Genomic DNA, 21,731 nt, shown 5'->3' with positions numbered 1-21,731 from the left:
TGCGAGTGCCGTTGCCCTGGACAGGTGGGTAGGCCGACTCTTGGGCGCGGGCACTGGCACAGGGTCCCTCATAGTGCAATCAAGTGTCTCTGACGGTGGTGGTGCACACCCGCCGTCAGACACACCGCCGTACTATGAGGGGCCCAGTGCCAGTACCGACGCCCACGAGTGGGCCCCCCTTGCTTGGGCAGGGCCCCAGCATTTGCAATCTTTACCTCTCCCTGCTCCTCCGCTGTGTAGTCTGGGCCATCAAATCCATACTGTGCCTGACACCGTTTGAGCCTGCCTCCTGATGTATAGACATATATTTTGAATGTGTGCGCTATCCATACATGTTATCTGGGGATACGGTACCCTTTCTCACCTTTGTGCAATCACGTGCAATCCATACTGGGCCTAACACCGTCTGAGCCTGCCTCCTGATGTATAGACATATATTTTGAATGTGTACACTATCCATACATGTTATCTGGGGATACGGTACCCTTTCTCACCTTTGTGCAATCACGTGCAATCCATACTGGGCCTAACACCGTCTGAGCCTGCCTCCTGATGTATAGACATATATTTTGAATGTGTACGCTATCCATACATGTTATCTGGGGATACGGTACCCTTTCTCACCTTTGTGCAATCACGTGTAATCCATACTGGGCGTGAGAACGGCTGGCGAGCTGTTAAGCAAGCTACAGCACCTGTGGTTTGCATACGTAAGTTTTTCATTTTTTCAGGAATGACGGTTAGGCCTAATTCCGGAACTGCGGTTGACCTGCACTTACTGGGAAATTATTGTTCGCAGGTAATAATTGTAATCAGTGATCCCCATCACTAATGTTGTTCAGCGGGTTATCTGCACCTGTAAGCGACAAACGCTGGCCTTTTCAGTGTAGCGCACATGCAGCCACGGACATGTAAGGGCATGACACACCAGTTATTGGCCAATCTCATGTGCCAGAGCCTCACGTGTCCCTCTAGTAAGCCGGACTCGGACCGCGGGGCATGACGGAGTCTCGTTCGTTAACGGAATTAAGCTTGCAATGTGTGCATCTGTTCTGTAGCTGGCATGGTTGAGGTTTCCCAGGTGGAGTCGAATTTCACCGTAGGCTCCACTCCTGGTGGTGCCCTTCTGGACATTCCTTTAAGGTTCAGCTTTGCAACCATACTGCCCACGTAAAACAAACACTTTGCCTTCATGAACGCTGTTTGGAGGGTCATGACTCGTGGGAATAACGCCGCCCAATCAGTTAACCTGCTAGAGAGATCGTTCGTTGCTCCCAAGCATGACATCACACTCCCTAGGAAGAAGGTAATGCCACTGTGGCGACCGTACTCCTGGGGGCGACACAAGTGCACTGATGCCCAGCCACTGCTCGATGAATCTGCTGGTACATTGACCCAGACCACTACATTCCCCTCGCACGCTACACGGCCTGAATCTGACCCTGATGAAACTCAGGTTACCCTTCCCATATACAGTTCCATCTTACACGGTGACAAAGAGGAAGCTGCAGATGAAAGTGCAGGTTCGGCCCACCCGCCATCAGACACACCACCGTACTATCAGGGGCCCTGTGCCAGTGCCGTCGCCAACGAGTGGGCCCCCCCTGCTTGCTCAGGATCACAGCACTTGCAAAGTTGAAATACTGTGCAGTGAGATGGAAGATGGGGACGACGAGGAGTCCAGACAAGTACAGGGATTCCCTAGCGAGGAGACTTATTTGATTGTTTTCAATGTTGGGACAGCAATTTTTGGGGAGCACTATACTCTGGAGAATGATAGATGGGGCCCACCATACACTGGAACATTCCAAAGGTGGACATCAGACACTGGAGCAGCATTTACAGGGCCCATTATACACTAGAGCATTAGAAATGGGGCCCATTATGTTTGGAGCATTATTTGGGCCCATAAGACAGTGGAGCTTCATCCATGGGGACCAACATATACTGTAGCATTATGTGGAGCTCATCATATACTGTTTCAAACATTATATGGGACCAATGATTCTGTATGGAGAAATAGATGGGCCTCGTCATGAGATGTAAAAAGTGAAGTATTTTTCATTGTACTATACCGCTATTTCTCTGCCGTATCGGAGCATGATGAGTTGTGGTATGTGTTAAAGGGGCGCTCTTTCGCCCAGGGCACATGAAAACCTGGAGCCAGCCCTCCCCCCCACAACTGTAGCCAAATAACCCCCATTTTTCAGTGCGTAACTTGTATTATGAAGTTAATTAAGGTTGACAAGCTTAAGTAAGAAGAATTGATGCTTTTGGCATTCAAATGGGCACTGTTGGTGTGTTTCCTGTCCTCCTCTCACTGCCGACTTTTATTCCCCATTGACTTACATTGGGTTTCGTGTTTCGGTAGGACCCCGACTTTTCCCTATAATCGGACGATCTTGCTCGACCCGACTTTTGGAAAAGTCGGGTTTCACGAAACGAAACGCGACCCTAAAAAACCAAAAGTCGCTCAACTCTATTGGGGACTAATCTTATTGACCTTGGAAGTGCATTCCAAAGAATTGGCGCAGCACGTGTATAGTCTTGGAGATGAGAGTGCTAGGTTCTGATTATTGAGGATGCTAACCTCAAGTCATCAGCAGAACGGAGGGTTCGGGTAGGGTGGTATACTAAAACAAAGGAGGAGATGTAGGGTGGTGCTGAGCCATGTAGAGCTTTGTGGGTGAGGGTAATAAGTTTGCACTGGATTCTGGAGTGGATTGGTAGCCAGTGTAATGACTGGCACAAGGTAGAGGCGTCGGTGTAACAATTGGCGAGGAATAAGATCCTGGCTGCAGCATTCAAGACAGATTGGAGAGGGGAGAGTTTTGTAAGAGGAAGACCGATTAGAAGAGAGTTACAATAGTCGAGACGAGAATGAATAAGAGAAATAGTAAGAGTATTTGCAGGGCCAAAAGTAAGAAAAGAATTCTAGAAATTCTATTTCCTTTGGGAATTAATTTTTTGGAAAAGAAATGAGCAAATGGAAGGTAATATGACTGCAGAGTCAGGGGTCTCTAATCTGTAGCCATGAAGACAAATGGTCTGCATAAAAACTATAGACCCAAATTAGTCATTCCTTTAGGTAACTGCTTATGCAGCTTCCATATGTATTGCTTTAAGATTCCCCTAGCTTTTGTTGCTACTGTTATGCAATGAGCTGATTTTTTTTTTTTTTTACTTTCAGATAACACAAAGTCAAAGGTGGCAGAGAAAATCTCTAATAATTATATCTGCCAAAAAAAAGGAAGTATTTTCAATGTCCTATAATGAGCAGATGAAAGACTAATGGTAGACTCTTGTAAAAGACTCAACATATTGTATAATGTCAACAACCACCCTCATGCATATTTATCTATCCTTAAAACTTGATTGTTCTATTATTTCCACTGTGAAAATAATGTCTTGCTAATCATAACTTGTTTTCATCCTGTTATTTTTGCATACGTTCACTGCAGCTGTTCAAGCACGCTCGTGAACAAAACGGTTTGGAATTACTCAAAGTGCTCCACATGGGTGGGTGGAAGAAAAAGAAAGAAGATATCGCTGGAGAGGAAAGAGCGACAATCAGTAACAGAGTGGAAGCTTGTTTTAGGTGTGCAGCAATCCATACAATGTACAGGAATTGCCACATTCAGCAATTACTAAACATTTACTATTATTGGAAGCTCGGATCACAAAGTTTTACATTCAAAGGAAGAACAAAAGTAGGGTAGTTTGTAAGGAAAGTAGACGCAGTCTACAGAATGCTAGCCATTTCAAAGGACGAGGTGAATAAATACATAAAAAAGCATCTGTATTGTTTGTTTTTTTTAGAAAGAGACCCGATGTGTTTCCAACAAAAAGTTAAATAATGATTGAAAAATAAAATAAAGTATTGAAAATGATCAGTGGAAATAATTAAGTTTTCTAGTTTTTGCTGTTATTTCATTCCCGCTGCTTCCGAGTATTAAGTCTTTGTCTTTTTTTTTAATTAGACATACGGTTCCAAAGATACAGCTACTTTCTATTGTAAAACAAACAACAAATAGGACAAAATAACTGAAACTTCAGTGTGCATAACTATTCACCCCCTAAAGTCAGTACTTTGTAGAGCCCATTTTTGCAGCAATTACAGCTCCAAGTCGCCTTGGATAAGTCTCTATGAGCTTGCCACTGTTATTTTTTGCCTGTTCCAAAAGGCAAAACTGCTCCTTTAAGTTAGATGGTTTAAGTTAGATGAACATAAATCTCCACCTCTTACCAGATTCTCAATTGGTTTAAGGCCTGAGCTTTGTCTAGGTCACTCCAAAACATTTACATGTTTCCTCATAAACCACTCGAGTGTTGCTTTAGTAGTTTGATTTGGGTTCCAGTATCAAATCACTGACAGACTGAAAAAGGTGTTACCCAAGAATATCCTGGTATTTTCACACCATCCAGCTTCCCCTCAACTAGGACCATTTTCCCTGTACCTGCTGCCAAAAAACATCCCCAGAGCATGATGCTGACACCACCGTGTTTCACTATGGGGATGGTGTTCTTGGGGTGATGAGCTGTTAGTTTGGCGCCAGACGTAACGTTTACCTTGGTGGCCAAAAAGTTTAATTTTGGTTTCATCTGACCACAGCACCTTCCTCTACACATTTGGAGACTCTCCTGTCTTTTGGCAAATTCACAATGAGTCATACAATTTGTGTGTGTAAGTAAAGGCTTTTTTCTGCCCACTCTTTGAAAAAGGCCACCTCAATGGAGTATGTCTTATTAAGATACAGTAAAGATGTATTTTTCGCTTTATAAGACGCACCCCTAAATTTGGTGAAGAGAAAATTTTTTTTTTTATGTTAAATGGAGGTGTCTTATAATGCCAGTGTCCGTCTTTCAAATCATATATATGTCCCTCATCTTGTTATCTACATATCCCCCATCCTGGCACATTGCCTTCTTGTGCTGGCACATAGCCTTCTTGTGCTGGCACATAGCTACCCCATCCCATCCTGGATATGGCCCCCCAGTCACTATATGCCACCCTGCTGGCACTCATATGGCCCCCCTCTCTCTATATGCCCCCCTGCTGGCACGCACATGGCCCCCTTCTCTCTATATGCCCCCCTGCTAGCATGCACACGCCCCCTGTCCCTATATTCCCCCCTGCTGGCATTCACACGGCCCCCTCGTCCCTATATTCCCCCCTGCTGGCAAGCACAAGGGCCCCCTCGTCCCTATATTCCCCCTTGCAGGCATGCACATAGCCCCCCCATCCCTCTATTCTCCCTGCTGGCATGCACACAGCCCCCCGTCCCTATATTCCCCCCTTCTGGCATGCACATGGCCTTCCATCCCTATATTCCCCCCTGCTGGCAAGCACATGATAAAATAACGAACACTTAACTCACCCCGTGGCTCTTCCTGTGTTTGTGCCGAGATTCTCCTCCAGCGAGGGCGCAAGGCAGGAGCTGCTCATTCAGGCACTTCATTGTAGCTTCAGGACCTTCTGTCACATGACCAACAGGACCTGTGGTCACGTGACTCGCAGTGCATAATCCAATGGCTCTCTAGCAAACTTCAGATGGGCCCAGGCATGTACTGGCCTTAGCAGGGGGACACGTCTGGCACTGCATGATCTGAGTCCCTGGCGGCGTAGTGTGTTACTCATGGTAGCCTTTGTTATGGTGGTCATAGCTCTATGCAGGTCATTCACTAGGTCCCCCCGTGTGATTCTGTGATTTTTGCTCACCATTCTTGTGATAATTTTGACCTGACGGGGTGAGATCTTGCGTGGAGCCCCAGATCGAGGGGGATTATCAGTGATCTTTTATGTCTTCCATTTTCTTATTATTGCTCCGACAGTTGATTTCATCACACAAAGCTGCTTGCCTATTGCAGATTCAGTCTTCCCAGCCTGGTGCAGAGCTACAATTTTGGTTCTGGTGTCTTTCGACAGCTCTTTGGTCTTCATCATAGTGGAGTTTGGAGAGTGACTGTTTGAGGTTGTGGACAGGTGTCTTTAATACTGATAAGTTCAAAGAGGTGACATTCCTACAGGTAATGAGTGGAGGACAGAGAAGCCTCTTAAAGAAGCAGTTATAGGTCTGTGAGAGCTAGAAATCTTGCATGTTTTAGGTGACCAAATACTTATCCACCATAATTTGCAAACTAAATATTGACAAATCAGACAAGGTGATTTTCTGGATTTGTTTTCTCATTTTGACTCTCATAGTGACCTGTGGAAGCGCCTTCTCCACGCGAAACGATCGTCGTTGCTCCTTTCCAGCACCCGTTCACATGCTTTATAATAAAGCTTTGACTACTTTACCCAGTGTGTGCCATTCTTTCTACATTTTTGCAATCTGGATTTCTATAAATGTAGTAACACATTGTTGTCATTCAAATATACAGTTGTCAATGCAATACAAGGACAGGCTGAGTTCTCCAAAGCGGAAGGACTCCAAACTCGGTCATAGAAGGAGGTACTGAGAAACCATGAAGCTGATATGTCTTGAAGGTGTTAGAAAGAAAAAACTGCAGATTTTCATGCTGATATACACTACTCAAAAAATAAAAGGAACACTTAAACAACACAATGTAACTCCAAGTCAATTACACTTCTCTGAAATCAACCTGTCCAGTTATGAAGGAACACTGATTGTGAATCAATTTCTCCTGTCTTTTGCTGTTGTGCAAATGGAACAGACAATAGGTAGGAATTATAGGCAATTAGCAAAACAACCCCTATAAAGGAGTGGTTCTGCAAGTGGTGACCACAGACCTTTTCTCTGTTCTCATCCTTTTTTGGCTATTTTGGTCACTTTAGCATTTTTTTCATTGCTCTCACCCTAGAGGTACAGTAGCATGAGGCGGTGTCTAATGTAAAATCCACAGAAGTTACTCAGGTAGCGCAGCTCATCCAGGATGGCACATCATTGTGAGCTATGGCAAAAAGGGTAGCTGTGCCTGTCAGCAGTGTCCAGAGCATGGAGCAGATACAAGGAGAATGGCTAGTACACCAGCAAATGTGGAGGGGGTCATAGGAGGGAAACAACCCAGCAGCAGGACTGATACCTCCTTCTTTTGTGCAAGTAGGAACATGAGCTGTAGTGCCAGAGCCCTGCAAAATGACCTCCAGGAGGCCACTAACATCCATGTGTCTGCTCAAACTGTCGGAAACAGACTCCATGATGGTGGTATGAGGACCCGACATCCACAAGTGGGTGTTGTGCTTACAGTCCAGCACCGTACACGGTGATTGATATTAGCTAGAGAACACCAAGATTGCCAAATTCAACATTGGCACCCTGTGCTCTTCACAGATGAGCATGTTCACACTGAGCACATGTGACAGACGTGACAGTCTGGAGACACAGTGGAGGACGTTCTGCATTCAACATCCTCTAGCATGAACAGTTTTGGCAGTGGCTACTTAAAGGAGTGTGGAGGCATTTCTTTGGAGGGCCATACAGCTCTCCATGTGCTAGCCAGAGGTACCCTGACATCCATTAGGTACCAGGATGAGATCTTTGGACCCATTGTGTGGCCACATGCAGGTGCACTGGGCCCTGGGTTCCTTCTGATGCATGACAATGCTAGGCCTCATGTGGCTGAAGTGTGTCAGCAGCATTATGGAGTTGATTGTATGGACTAGCCTGCCCGTTACCCAGACCTGAACCCAATCAACGACATCTGGGACATCATGTCTCGTTCCATCCACCAACGCCACGCTGCATCACAAACTGTCATGTAGCTGAATGATGCTTTAATCCAGATGTGGGAGAGGAACCCTCATGAGAACATCCGCCTCATCAGGACCATGCCAAGGCGATATAGGGAGGTCACACAGGCACGTGGGGGCCACACACACACTACTGAGCATCATTTATTTGTCTTGAGGCATTCCAACCTGTAATTTGATTTTCCGCTTTGATTTTGAGTATCATTCCAAATCCAGACCTCCATGGGATATTAATTTTGATTTACATTGATCATTTTTATGTTTTATTGTTCTCAACGCATTACACTACGCAATGAATAAAGATTTGCAACTGGAATATTTCCGTGATATCTAGGATGTGGTATTTTAGTGTTCCCTTTAATTTTGCTTGAGCAGTGTATATAGCAGAATAGTACCGGAATGTAAGTGACCTTTCTTGCAGGTTACACAAGGGTCATAGATATGCAAAACTGCTCAAAAAGATACGATAAATCTACTCCTGATCATTTTCATGCTTAAAAAGTGAGCAGATTTAACAGATACATAAAGGTTATATAGTGGACTTTCCTTTGTCTTTGCTGTCAGTGATTTTTTACAATTTGTAATATGATGCAGCTCTGCTTTTTGTATAGGATGATGGCGTTTAGCACTTGCACGTCTGCCATGTCATACTATAGTATATGACTTCTAAGTAGACAGATTAGAATAGATACCAGTCAGTATATTGTTGTTTCACTGGTACCCAGACTATAAGCTGTATTAGAATTCTACATATATTGTTACAAATTGTGGCTGAAAACAAGACTATATTAGTAAAAATAGCTATGAAACTCTTAAAAAAAAAATAGTAACTACTAACTACAAGTCTACCGCATGAACTTGTAACACACATTTGCTGTAACATTCACAGTTACTCAAACTGCATATTACATTATTACACTTAATATGATAACAAAATTAAGAATGTATAATTATGGATAGGCACAAATAGCAGTTTTCAATGGATAATTTTGGGGAGAAACACAAGTGACACGAGCATCCAGATTGAAAGATTTCAGTTCACTGCATTTAATTCTTCTACACATTACTTAACTGAAGCCAGGCTCCTGCCAGAGGCACAACACTAAGCATACTGGAGATAGTGTGCCTTTTGCTGATATTGTACTTTAGATTAAAGCACCCTCAAGCCTACTGTTTGTTTGAGTGCTTAGACTACTAATATTGTAAGTGATGATATTTAAAAGTGTAAAGGGCTATCTGAGCGAGACGATCAGAAATACCTTTTCACAGTTGCAATCGTTAAAGTAAATAGAGGAATGTTACACTGTAAAGATGAATTAAATGGAAGTATCTATCTGTAACCCTTTCAACAATGTTCCAGAAAAAGCGTCATGTCCTTCATTGGGGCCCTCACGGAGTCACTTGGAAGCTAATGTAAAGTCGTTTTTGAGAACTTTCATATTATACTGTGCTGCAGTAAGGCGTTACATTGAGTGCATAATATGCAGGCTTCGCTCAGCCTCCAGGTGACTGACAGGTATTACTGTAACTGGGGAGAAACTGGGCAATCAGTAGGCAGAAGGACGCATCGCTTGCTTACCATGTACTTACTATTACCGTGAGTCAAATTTCACAAACTTTTCTTTTTAACCTCTTAGGCTAGTTTCACACTTGCTCTTTTTTGCAGCGCGTTTTTCCCGCAAAAAAACGCATTGAAAAAACGCATACAAAAGCATACAACTGCTGCGTTTTTTTCAAGCATTTTTATGAGCATTCATGAAAAAAACGCAGCGTTTTTATGCGTTTGTATGCGTTTTTAGTGCGTTTTTACCGCGTTTGCGTTTTTTTCCAACATTTTTAGGTGGCCCCTCACACTACCCAAACCATGACTTTACTAACCCTAACCCTGACCCTAACCCTAACCCTGACCCTAACCCTTAACCAAATCATACTTAACCCTAACCCAAACCCTAAACCCTAACTAACCCTAACCCTAACCCTAACCCTGACCCTAACCCTGACCCTAACCCTAACCCTGACCCTAACCCTAACCCTAACCCTAACCCTTAACAAAACCATACTTAACCCTAACCCTGACCCTAACCCTAACCCTAACCCTGACCCTAACCCTTAACCAAACCATACTTAACCCTAATCCTGACCCTAACCCTGACCCTAACCCTAACCCTGACCCTAACCCTTAACAAAACCATACTTAACCCTAATCCTGACCCTAACCCTGACCCTAACCCTTAACAAAATCATACTTAACCCTAACCCTGACCCTAACCCTAACCCTGACCCTAACCCTAACCCTGACCCTAACCCTTAACCAAACCATACTTAACCCTAATCCTGACCCTAACCCTGACCCTAATCCTTAACAAAACCATACTTAACCCTAACCCTGACCCTAACCCTGACCCTAACCCTAACCAAACCATACTTAACCCTAATCCTGACCCTAACCCTGACCCTAACCCTTAACCAAACCATACTTAACCCTAACCCTGACCCAAACCCCAACCCTAACCCTGACCCTGACCCTGACCCTGACCCTAACCCTAAACCCCCTTAACTAACCCTGACTCTAACCCAAACCCCTAAATTCCATGGTTAAAAAAAAAAAACGCATATGCAAAAAAACGCATACATGAGCATGCCAGTGCGCACATATGCGCATCCATAGGCTATAATGGCCATTTTTAGCGCAAAACGTGCGCATATGTGCGCATGCGCTTTTTTGCAGGGCCAAAAAATGCAACATGCTGCGTCTGGAAAATACAAACGCACACCCCAAAAAAACGCAGCGCATGAAAATCGCATACATGCGCTTACAAGCGCGCAGGTATGCGCACCCATGTTAAATATAGGGGGGAAAACGCATGCGCACATATGCGTTTTTTTCCAGCGCTAAAAAACGCAAATGTGAAACCAGCCTTAACGACCAGAAGTATTTTTGATTTTGCATTTTCATTTTTTGCTCCCCTTCTTCCCAGAGCCCCTCACTAATGATAACTAATTATTCACAGGTCTTCAAAAAAAAATTTTTTTCGTAATCGCAGGTGACTTTGTACTTTTCTGTATCATCTTTTTGTCCTGATTTCAAAAATGCATATAGTTTTTCTGTAGCATGTATAGTTTTCATGGAGCAGCATTATTATTATAATGTATAGGAAATATACTGGCGACACTAAGAAAGCAGTAATCTAGATATCAGAAATAAATGCTTCACCTTACAAAACAGTTTTTATTGAACCAAAATAATTTCACATGCAAAGTAGAAACCAGTATATGAGCAGAAATTAAAGTGCTTGAAATTAGATTGTCATTGATATGATTTTTCAGGGTTGTCCCTATATAACATCGAGCAGTAATCTGCCATCATTGAGTCATTCCAGTGTTCCATTACTTTAATGTCCTGGTGAAACAGATCGCCTTGCTCATCGCTTACATCCCCAAGATTTTGAGGGAAGAAAACTAAATGTGAATGCAAAAAGTGCATTTTCAGAGACATGCAACATCCAAGACACTGGTATGCATTTAGCGGTTCCTCAACACCTTCAACGTATTCTGGAGATTTTTGTTTTCCTAAGAAGTTTTCACAGATCCACTTGAAGCTTTTACAAGATTTCAATTCCTTATCATTTAGAGCAGGGTTCCCCAACTCTAGTCCTCAAGGCCCCCAACTCTAACCCTGATTTAGAGTTCCTTCAAACACATCATCTCTCCTAAGCGCTCTGATCTGAGGACCAATAAATGCCCCTTCCTTCAGTTTTCCTGGTGAAATGCTGGAGAATTTCTGTGAAATGTACTGGAACCCTTGTGAATTTGTCTTTGTCATGACTTTCACAAAGTTTTTAATCAATCCCAACTTTATAACTTACTGGAGTAAGAAAGATTTTTGTTGGAGCAACTAAAAGGATTATGCTGAACATTGTCTCTACCTGGAGCATAGATGTTTCTCTGTCCCCAATCACGACGAACATAATGCTCTACTGTATTTCTACTGTCCCATAAACACAAGAAGCAACAATATGTTGTGAAACCTCCTTGCGTTCCCATTGGCAGACCAATCAATTTCAAATCTCCACAGATATTCCAGTGATGGTGCTTACATTGTATAGTATCCAAAACAACTGCAGATTTTCATAACTTTCCTTTAGATGACATCAGTGAGCAATAGGGACTGTGTTTCATATTTCCATGGTGAAGCAACACTGCTTTCAAACTTATCTGGGATGAGTCATTAAACAATCGCCAATCTGCAACAAAATACTCTTGATTCAGGTCTTCAAAGAGGCCATTCACATTGTTACAGTACACCACTGGTCCATAAACTGTGAAATATTGTGTTAAAGTGTCACTTCTGTTTCGGTAATAACACACTTTGACATCATCATGAAGAAGATTCTTCGCTTTCAACTTAGATGCAAGAAGTTCAGCGTTATCTTTTGACAATGAAAGGTCTCTGATGAGATGATTTAATTCATGTTGAGTAAAGGGCCTGTCACACTAAGCGATATCTCTAGCAATAATCGCTACAACTTGTGATGTTATAGCGATATTGCTAGCGATATCGCTGTGTGTGATACTTACCTACGACCCGCTCCCCTCGCTGATTATCGCTGATCGCGCGAGAACGTCCTGGACCGTTTCTCGTCAGCTTCCTGCGGTGCTGCCTGTGGAGAGACGAGCGACGCGTGGAAAGGCGGGAGGACGCAGGATCACCTAGTCTGACAGGTAAGTAGCGACCCCCGTCCCCTGCGATGTCGCTGGTGAGATCTGCCTGTGTGGCGGCTCACTAGCGACCACTTAGCGATGCACCAGCGATCCTGACAGCGTCATATCGCTGGTCGGGATCGCTGGTGCATCGCTTAGTGTGACAGTACCTTAAAGCATTCTGGCTGCTCCATCAGGTACATACTCGACTTGAGGTCTCCATGTCTTCACCAATATCTTCAGCGCCATAGTCTTGATATTCTACTTCATTCTCATCCAATCCAGACAACGGTGGTAGAGGAACTGGCAAGGTATCATCATGTGGAACTGGCCTAATCGCAGATTCAAGATCAGGGTAATTCATCTTATGCTTTTGTCTTGATCACCAAGTGAACACTTAAAGTACATCCGGAACATCTTTTTAATATCATGAGAGATTAAACGTACTTGGCCTTCTGGTGTAAAAGAACCACACACATAGCAGAATCTGTTTGGATGATAGATACACTGTTGTGGGAATTTTTCTCCTTGAAAGCAGATCAAACAGTAAGTTCAGTTCAATGGTTGTGACAAACTAAAAAAAAAAAAAAACGTGATGAGCCGAACGACTATATGTACATTTTTCCCCAGAGATGACAGAGGCAGCTGGTATTTAGACCTGATTTTACTGGAGGTAATCTGGTAGTTATCTATATACAGTTGTGAGGTAAATAGGTCAACCTATTCCTTACAGATGAACATTTGCAGACAGGCAGTTTCTCTGTGTGATATTGGCTGCTTTCAGGTTCTCTCTCTGTGGAGACCCTCACTCAGTTACACCTCAGTGGCTGAGCGGTTTTCATCACTGAGGCGACTTGCCTTCCCAGAAATGCAGTGAAAATACTCTCACAACGACAGCTATCAACTGCTTTCCCTTCTATCTCCCTGTGCCAGGGCTCAGATTCCTGTAGAGGCCTGTCTCCTGTCAGTGTCTCACATACCAGTCCTTGATCCCATCACCATCCTTTTTGACTGACTCAAATCTCAGCCCTCATAACAGTTAGCTCCTCCCCATAACATGTGACTTTCCGAGAAGCAGTTAATGGTTGACTGCACTGTCAATACTCCTTCCCATAAAATGCAGTAAAACCTTTACTGATGTTGTCCCTGTAATAAAATTCACAAGTAAGACAAGCAAAGAAATGGGAACATAGGAAAAAGTTGGGCCATGGAGTCGGTAAGCCAAACCTCCGACTCCTCAATTCCCATGACACAGACTCGACCTCCGACTTCCCTCATACATGGCTCATGTTTAAGTGATAAATTTACTGTAGTAAAATGGTAATATCAAAATCATTATTACGATACAATAATCAAGCCATTTAGATATAACATAAAATATATCTATTGGTAAACAACTTTAGAACAAAAATACTTTTGCATATTTACAGTTTATTATACACTATGCAGTAAGTGGAAAAAACAGTTTTCAACAAAAACGCACTGAATAGCATTTGTGCAGTCTATGAATTTGTTCTGAGAAATCGTATCGCCTCCATCAGATCCTCCTTCATAGATTACCTCAAATCTGACCTAATTATTTTAAGGCTAGAGAACAACCTCTCTACACTAACTTGGGTTGGTGGCAAAGCTGTAACCACATGGGCAACATCTCAAACAATTTCAGGGTATAAAGGAATTGCCTCGTGCACAGTCAGTTTTGATGAACGATTAAACTCTTCTACCTCTTTGAGAGCAAGTGAAAAATTTTGCTGAAATATGGTCAATCTGTTTTCTATGAGAGTGGATTCTTTTTCCCTGCGGCATTGTTTTGCCTGGTCCATGTTATCCAAATACATTTCAAAATCAAACTCCTCATCTGATGAGGATGAAGGAATGGCAGCAGCAGCACTGGCAAGACCTGAGTCCTCTTGCCTACTCATCCTAACTGCTACCCTTCTTTTCCTTTAGTAAGCTGTTGATCATCCAGCAATATACGATGACTCGGGTCCACAAACAGCTGCCAGAATTTTATTTTCTAAAAGCAGAGTCTCTCTGTTTCATTGAAGCAGCAATTCCATCTGGGATTAAATCTCCTCTTTGGGACAGGCAAAAAAAAAAACCAAGTTCTTCCACTCCTTTATAAAAATACCAGCAGTTAACGTCTCAGCTTGTAACTTTTTAGTCACTGTAAATGGGTGATGAAGCAATTCCTTCAATTCAGCCACCTGTGTCCATAGACCTTCATGTAGTGTTACCTGAGGGTTGGCCATATCTACAAGGGTTTCAGCTCAAACAATCGCTCAATCATTAAATAGGTGCTGCCCCACTGAGTGGCTTGATCCACAATTGCCCCTTTTCCAGCACGTCTCTTCAAGATGGAATCAATTTTAGGGGCTCTGGCAGCAATAGCCGATTTCCTCACTTTGCTAATCAGAATTCCAGCATGTCCCTCTTGCAGACAATCTGTTATTGCCAGCTGCAGTGTGTGCACAACACAGCGCATGTGATGAATAGGGAAGAGGTGTGAAGCAGCGTCAACAAGATCATCTAATTGTAAAGAATCATTTTGCTGTTCTTCTGTAGTAATATCCGTTTGTTCCTCTGTTATGGAAACAGGACTGTGGCCTTCCATCTCCAACATACTGAATGTGAAATATTCTTCTAGCAGCTGTTCACCTTCATTATTCTCATCCATCAGTTTAATTGTACTTATCATGTTTGAAGCATTATCAGTTACAATAGCAAGAACCTGTTCTTTTTTGAGTACATAATCTTGCAGAACTTTTTCCACTAAGGTCTGGAGAAACTGGCTGCTGTGATGAGCTTTAGTATCTTTTACTACCAGTGTCTTAGTAACAATTTTATTGTTGTCACAAACATATCGAACATTGATAGCAAAATAGTTCACTCTGACGTGTGCAGGCATCCATTTTAAAAAATACAAAGCGTCTCTTGAGAGTCTTTTTAAGATTTTCCTATTGGCTAAGGGCTTCTTCAATCAATAATTTTCTAATTTGTTTCCAGAGAAACACCAAGTTGGCGAGCTATTTCTCCATTAAGAACTGTGAAAGCTGGTCGTGCAAATAATAATGGTACACTGTCCTTCACAACAAGCTGGATGATCTGTCTTTTAAACACATCTGCTGTCATTGTTACAGTAACTTTGTCACTTACAAAATATCTTGTAACTGACGTTTGAGATGCTCTTTCCTCCTCCTTTGCCTGGCGGGAAGTGGAGGGCTCTGGTTTCTTGGTGCTGCAGTGATCTTTTTCAGTCACAGCTTTGTAAACTTCTGGGTGGCAGCGTTGTAAATGTCTTTTTAGATTGGAAGCTCTTGAAGGAGCATTTTTACCAATGCCTGAGTATGCACTGATTTTGGCATCGCAGCATTTGTTTTCATCTGGGTCACATATACTGACACACAAAATGTTTATTATCTTGAGTCACTGTGAAATGCTCAAATACAGCTGACTTCATAAGATGCTTCTCAGACATTTTGTAATTATGTAAATTCGCTCTCAAAATAATTTGGTCCTGTAAAAAAAATAAAGTATATTGTAATTGCTGCAAGAATAGGGAATCATGCACTGTATAATTTGGGATAGAAATAAAACAATCTTTGCATAAATCAATAGGACAGATAAGTATAAAGTTGGTAAAATGTGTTGTTACATAGCTTTACTCTGAACTTTCAATGTCAAGGCTTGTCTCAGCAGGGTACAGCTCACTAAATGCTTCACATCAAATTTCTTCGGTCTACGAAGAGGGGACGAGGGAGGGAGCATGTTTGTGCTGAATTACCGTATATACTCGTGTATAAGCCGAGATTTTCAGCCCATTTTTTTGGGCTGAAAGTCCCCTTCTCGGCTTATACACGAGTCATATACCGGGGGTCGGCCGGGGAAGGGGGAGCGGGGGTGTCAGATCATACTCACCCTTCTCTGCAGCTCCCCTGCTTGTTCCATGCTGTCGGCGCTGCTCTCTTCCTGCTTCAGCTGTCAAATGGTACCCGCTCATTAAATATGCGCATATTTAATGAGCGGGTACCACGTGACCGCTGAATCAGGAAGAGAGCAGCACCGACAACATGGAACAACAAGCAGGGGAGCTGCAGAGACAAGCGCCAGGACCCGATGAGTATGAAGGGGGGGTTGGGAGGCATATTCAACTGTCCCTGCGCTCTGCTGTCTTGCGTCCTCTGCAGTGACATTCAGGTCAGAGGGCGCTATCGCTCTCTGCCTGCACAGTCACTGCAGAGCGCAACGCTGATGAGCAGGGGGCAGCGACTGAGGTGAGTATACAGGTTTTTGTTTTTTTTTGTAAGGGAGGCAGCGGCAGCAGCAACATGATGGGGCCACTCACTGTGCAGAAAAGCTGGGGCCACTCACTGTGCAGAAAAGCTGGGGCCACTCACTGTGCAGAAAAGCTGGGGCCACTCACTGTGCAGAAAAGCTGGGGCCACTCACTGTGCAGAAAAGCTGGGGCCACTCACTGTGCAGCATAACTGGGGCCACTCACTGTGCATCATAACTGGGGCCACTCACTGTGCAGCATAACTGGGGCCACTCACTGTGCAGCATAACTGGGGCCACTCACTGTGCATCATAACTTGGGCCACTCACTGTGCATCATAACTGGGGCCACACACTGCAGATAACTGAGGCCACTCACTGTGCACCCTCGGCTTATACACGAGTCAATAAGTTTTCCAAGATTTTTGTGGCAAAATTAGGGGGGGTCGGCTTATACTCGAGTATATACGGTACATTCCAGAACACACACACACAAATATATATGTACTCATCGATCCTGTTAGTGTATTTCCAAATTTGAGATGTTAGAATATAAGGGAAAAAATGTTTTCTATGTCTAGTGTATATGAGTCATCAGAGCAGCTAATTTCTCCAAACATAAGCTAAGAGGAAAGACAAACTAAAACATCAAACATACAGAGAGACAACATATACTAGACTACTGATTTATGCACAGTTTATTGAAAGTTTAGTTAAGCTTTATTACCTTCTTTAATCCTGCTTTCCTGTTCACTCCAGAAGTTCTGAGATTAATGCAGGCTTTTCTTCCGTGTGTTTGTTATTTTTTTCCCCTCATCTGTAGAGGAGGAGCTTCACTACTTATCATGAACATACACTGCAGAACAGATTCATCTCAGCTAAAAGTCTAGACCTTAGATCAGGAATAGGACAGACATTTATAGGATATGTCATAACTTTCCCAAATTCTCATGAAAAGAATATTCCCCACAAGCTGCACTTAACTACTGTACCCTATTTATTATATAAAAGATGGAGTCCCGATGCTCTCGCATCGGGAGGGCACAGTGCTCTGCACGCAGGATTTCCGTTACAAACAGAGAGAAATACTCAACTTTCAACGGCCCCCGATCTCCTTTCCATGCTCCCGGCATCTTCCGGTCCCAGTAATGCTTAGCGCGAAGGACCAGAGATGACGTCACTATCGCGAGAGAGCAACGTCATCAGCGGTCTTTCGCGCAAAGCATTACTGGGACCGGAAGAAGCCGGGCGCATGGTGAGAGCAAGGAAAGAGTCCGGGGGCCTTCGGAAGGTGAATATATCACTGTTTTTTGTTCTAATTCTAGTCGGGCGCGACGCGGGATTTCCGTTACAGACAGACAGAAAGAATTAGACAATTATATAGTAGATTTTAGGAGTCGGTCCATTTTATACCAACTCCAAAACTCCGACTCCACATACATTGAAAATGTAGAAATAAAGGAATAACAAAAATACTTCTATCTCTGAAATTTATGTAATAGAGCAAAATTAAGCATATTATTGGAATCAGCACATCAAATTCCATAAAACAGACATATTACCTTTGCTGAATTTTTGTGTGTTGACCAGTGAGATCAAACAAAAAAAAACTTAAAAATCACATGATAAAAATATAAGCATTGAAAGGAAATGTTATTGGGAAGCAAATATGTAAAATCTCTTATGCATAATTCATTATGCTCATGGACAGTGGTGGAGGAACTGAACACGGAAGCTGGATTCAGAAAAAATTGTGTGTTCTTGACTATGAGGCACTTTGATTTCCAGGTAGTAAAGAGGGATTCTGCTGGAACAGCACAATGACTCACAGAATCCTTTTCAAGCACCAGGCCTCTGTTATTTATGTCATTTCTTTAATCACATTTTCCAGATGACCGGAGTTTCTTTGTTAGCGAGACATTGATCAGGTTCTCTACTGCGGAAACACATCCTCTCTGGCTCCTGGCTTATCTTATCAGCTCTGAAATTACCTGTGACATCAGTCTATGAATGGCTTTAAATAAAAAAAAAACCCTCACAACTAGCGATAGTCTTAATTATAATTTATAGATTAAAACATGTATTAAACCAAATGTAGAGAAATCAATGTAGTAATAGGTGCAAAACACAAAGGACAATTAATATAATAGGAGACTAACTAGTAAAACTACCTGAAGTCCTCTAAAGTAATAAAACAAATATATTATAGAAGAATATCAGTTAGGAACGGTACACATTACATTTTCGGGCCATGCATTAGTGGCTCTGTCGCGGATGCCATCTGAAACCACGGAAAATGGGATTCTATTTTACAGTGTTTTTGTGATCTATGTAGCATGTTTCATAAGTGGCAGTCTTTTTAAGTTGAGCACAAAAGTCCATTAAACTCTACTGAGATGCAGGCTAGTCCAGGCGAGTCCATCTGGGGGAGTGCCTGAACGAACACTTGTGGAATGAATTGTGGCACACAAATGCCGCTGTCATTGACAGCCATATTTAATAGGTTAACAGCAGAAATTAGCAGCAACGCCGATCTATGATGTTGAAGGCAGATGCCAGCTGTGAAATATAGCCGGCATCTGCGCTGCGTGGAGCGCGTTCAGCTCCTGATCCCGTTCCAAACACCCTGTCTCGCAGCATAACATAATGGTACATCACGAAACATTAAGAGGATAACATGACAGCTGAAGAAAAACTTGCGACCAGACTTGTCCATCATACAGACTTGTCCATCATCTGACTGGGATGATTTAGCGAATCCTGCTTTGAGCAGGGGGTTGGACCAGATGGCCCAGGAGGTCCCTTCCAACTCTACGATTCTATGATTCTATGATTCTATTATGTATACAGTTAACTTGGGCTACTGTACTATGGACCGAGATTGTTTTCGGTATTATACTTCTCTACTGTGTTTGGTTCTGGTACTTTACACCTATACTGAGCTTGGTTCTGCTCAGTACTAATATTATGACCTTGGGTCTGGTTCTGTATCAGTTTGTTAAGTTTGGATCTGATACTTAATCTTTTGAGTTTAAGAGTACATTTTTGCATTTAGGAGTTGGGTAAAAAGGTAGTTTTTTTTAACGCTGTGCAATGCAGGTGTTACTTCTCTGGATGCAATGGATGAATCTTATACCAAGGATCACAGCTAGTGATTGCGGGGTGCCAACAGGTTGCCATAGTAAATAATATATATATTGTAAGGTGGCAGCTGGACAGGTAGTGGATGGGAGGTATGTGTCACCAAGATGACAAGCCTCGGTGATGTAGGACCCGGAGAAGCAGGCTCCAGCGCACTTAGTGCTGAGAGGTGTTTTAATGGGCATGGATTATGGATCCGGGTTGAAGGAGCTGAGTGGGATGGTTGCTCACTTACTTCAAGTCCAGGTTTTGGATGGTCTAATTTAACACATCTGGGGCTTTTTCACTTGGTTTTTGCATTTTGCAAGGCAAGAAAGCCTTGTATGTGCTGCTCAGATTCTGCCGGAGTCTGAGAGGAAAAGTCTCAAGTTTAAATGGCTGAGCCCATGTGTTATAAGCATTGGTCATTTACCATTTTGTTCTATTAAACCTTTGTTTACCTGGAATAGGCTGCTTTATTTTATAAATCTGTATATATACTGTTGCTGCCTTAACAGTACTCCTATGAGGTTCATCCACACTATTTATTGAAATACTGTAGTATTGAACTATAGGGGACAAGAGATCAAATGATCACGTCCCTTACAGTTCAAAAATAAAGACAAACTTTTTTTTAAATGAACATATTTATATTGTCACGTCGGTAGAAGTTCCATCTATCAAAATATACAATTAATTATCCCATATAGTAGATACCATAAAGAGAAAAAAAAAAATCAAAGCCAAAATTGTCGTTTTTCAGCCAATGTCCCTTCCACAAAACCCATATAGGAAACACAGTAAAGAGAAAAAAAATCAAACCGCCAGAATTGCCATTTTTCAAATGTGAATGGAACGCCATATACCTGTCTGAGCTCATACAGCCATCGCCTTATACATGTTGACCGTGGATTGAGCAGCATGTCCTGTACTAGCTTACTTACTTCAAGGCAAAATATAGATCGCAGATATTGACATCAAACCTTATACTTTAAGTTACCATATATACTCGAGTATAAGCCGAGGCACCTAATTTTGCCACGGAAAACTGGGTAAGCTTATTGACTCGAGTGTAAGCTGAATATGAACTGTCCCCTCATCCCTGTCCTGGTATACGTGCTCCACCTCCCCCCCCCCCCAACCTGTCCAGGTATGCGTGGCCCCCCCCGTCGCTGTCCTGGTATGCATGGCTCCCCCATCGCTGTCCTGGTATGTGTGGCTCCCCTTATAGCTGTCCTAGTATGCGTGGCTCCCCCCTCCCGTCCATGTATACATGCCTCCTATTACAAAGAAAAAAAAAACATCCTATTCACCCCTCCAGCGTACCCTCGCAGCACCTCGCTCCGGCATCCAGCAGGTCTTCCTATGCTGAGCGATCACATGGCACCACTCATTAAGGTAATGAATATTCCTTCCACGCCTTTTGGAGTGGAGACGCATGCATATTCATTACCTTAATGAGCGGTACCATATGATCGCTCAGCACAGGAAGTGCTGCCGTAAACCGGCACCAACGAGATGCTGCGAGGGCGCCAGGACCTACGAGACGAAGGGCACCCTGGAGGGTGAGTAGGATGTCTTCTGGAAGCCAGCGGCTGTAGCTACAGCTCTCACTGTGTGCACTAAAAGAGAAATGAATATTAATTTCTCTTTAGCAGCGGCACAGGCTGTAGTCACAGCCGTGGCTCCTGCCTCTGTCACCCGCTGCTCTCCCTCCCCACTGGCCCTCTGGAGCAATTGACTCGTGTATAAGCCGAGGTTTCCGAGGGCGGAGTTTTCAGCACAAAAAAAAAAATGTGGCTTATACACGAGTATATATGGTAAACATTCTAGCTTTGTGACAGAGCCGCAAACAAATGAAAGTAAAATATGTAAATTAAAAGCAAAATATATTAACAGATCAACTAGGAAAAAAATATGGAAA

The 21,731-nt window shown here is 43.0% G+C and overlaps 2 protein-coding genes across 4 annotated transcripts in view; both read right to left on the bottom strand.

The window, feature by feature from the left end:
* PEX7 (peroxisomal biogenesis factor 7) overlaps nt 1–21,731 on the bottom strand; it is a 350,516-nt gene that overhangs the window by 234,646 nt on the left and 94,139 nt on the right. The window lies entirely within an intron of this gene.
* Nucleotides 13,063–17,468, bottom strand: LOC141089462 (uncharacterized). Its single transcript, XM_073575894.1, has 2 exons — nt 17,415–17,468; nt 13,063–15,929 (listed from the first exon to the last, which is right to left on the bottom strand). The coding sequence occupies exon 2, from the start codon at nt 15,318–15,320 to the stop codon at nt 14,667–14,669; it is 654 nt and encodes a 217-aa protein (XP_073431995.1). The 5' UTR covers nt 15,321–15,929; nt 17,415–17,468; the 3' UTR covers nt 13,063–14,666.

This window comes from Dendrobates tinctorius, unplaced genomic scaffold, assembly GCF_039654945.1.
Source record: "Dendrobates tinctorius isolate UK_male_01 unplaced genomic scaffold, ASM3965494v1 ptg000046l, whole genome shotgun sequence".
NCBI classification, from domain to species: domain Eukaryota; kingdom Metazoa; phylum Chordata; class Amphibia; order Anura; family Dendrobatidae; genus Dendrobates; species Dendrobates tinctorius.
The sequence above is the reverse complement of the archived record's forward strand: the minus strand, read 5'-3'. Positions and strand labels throughout refer to the sequence as shown.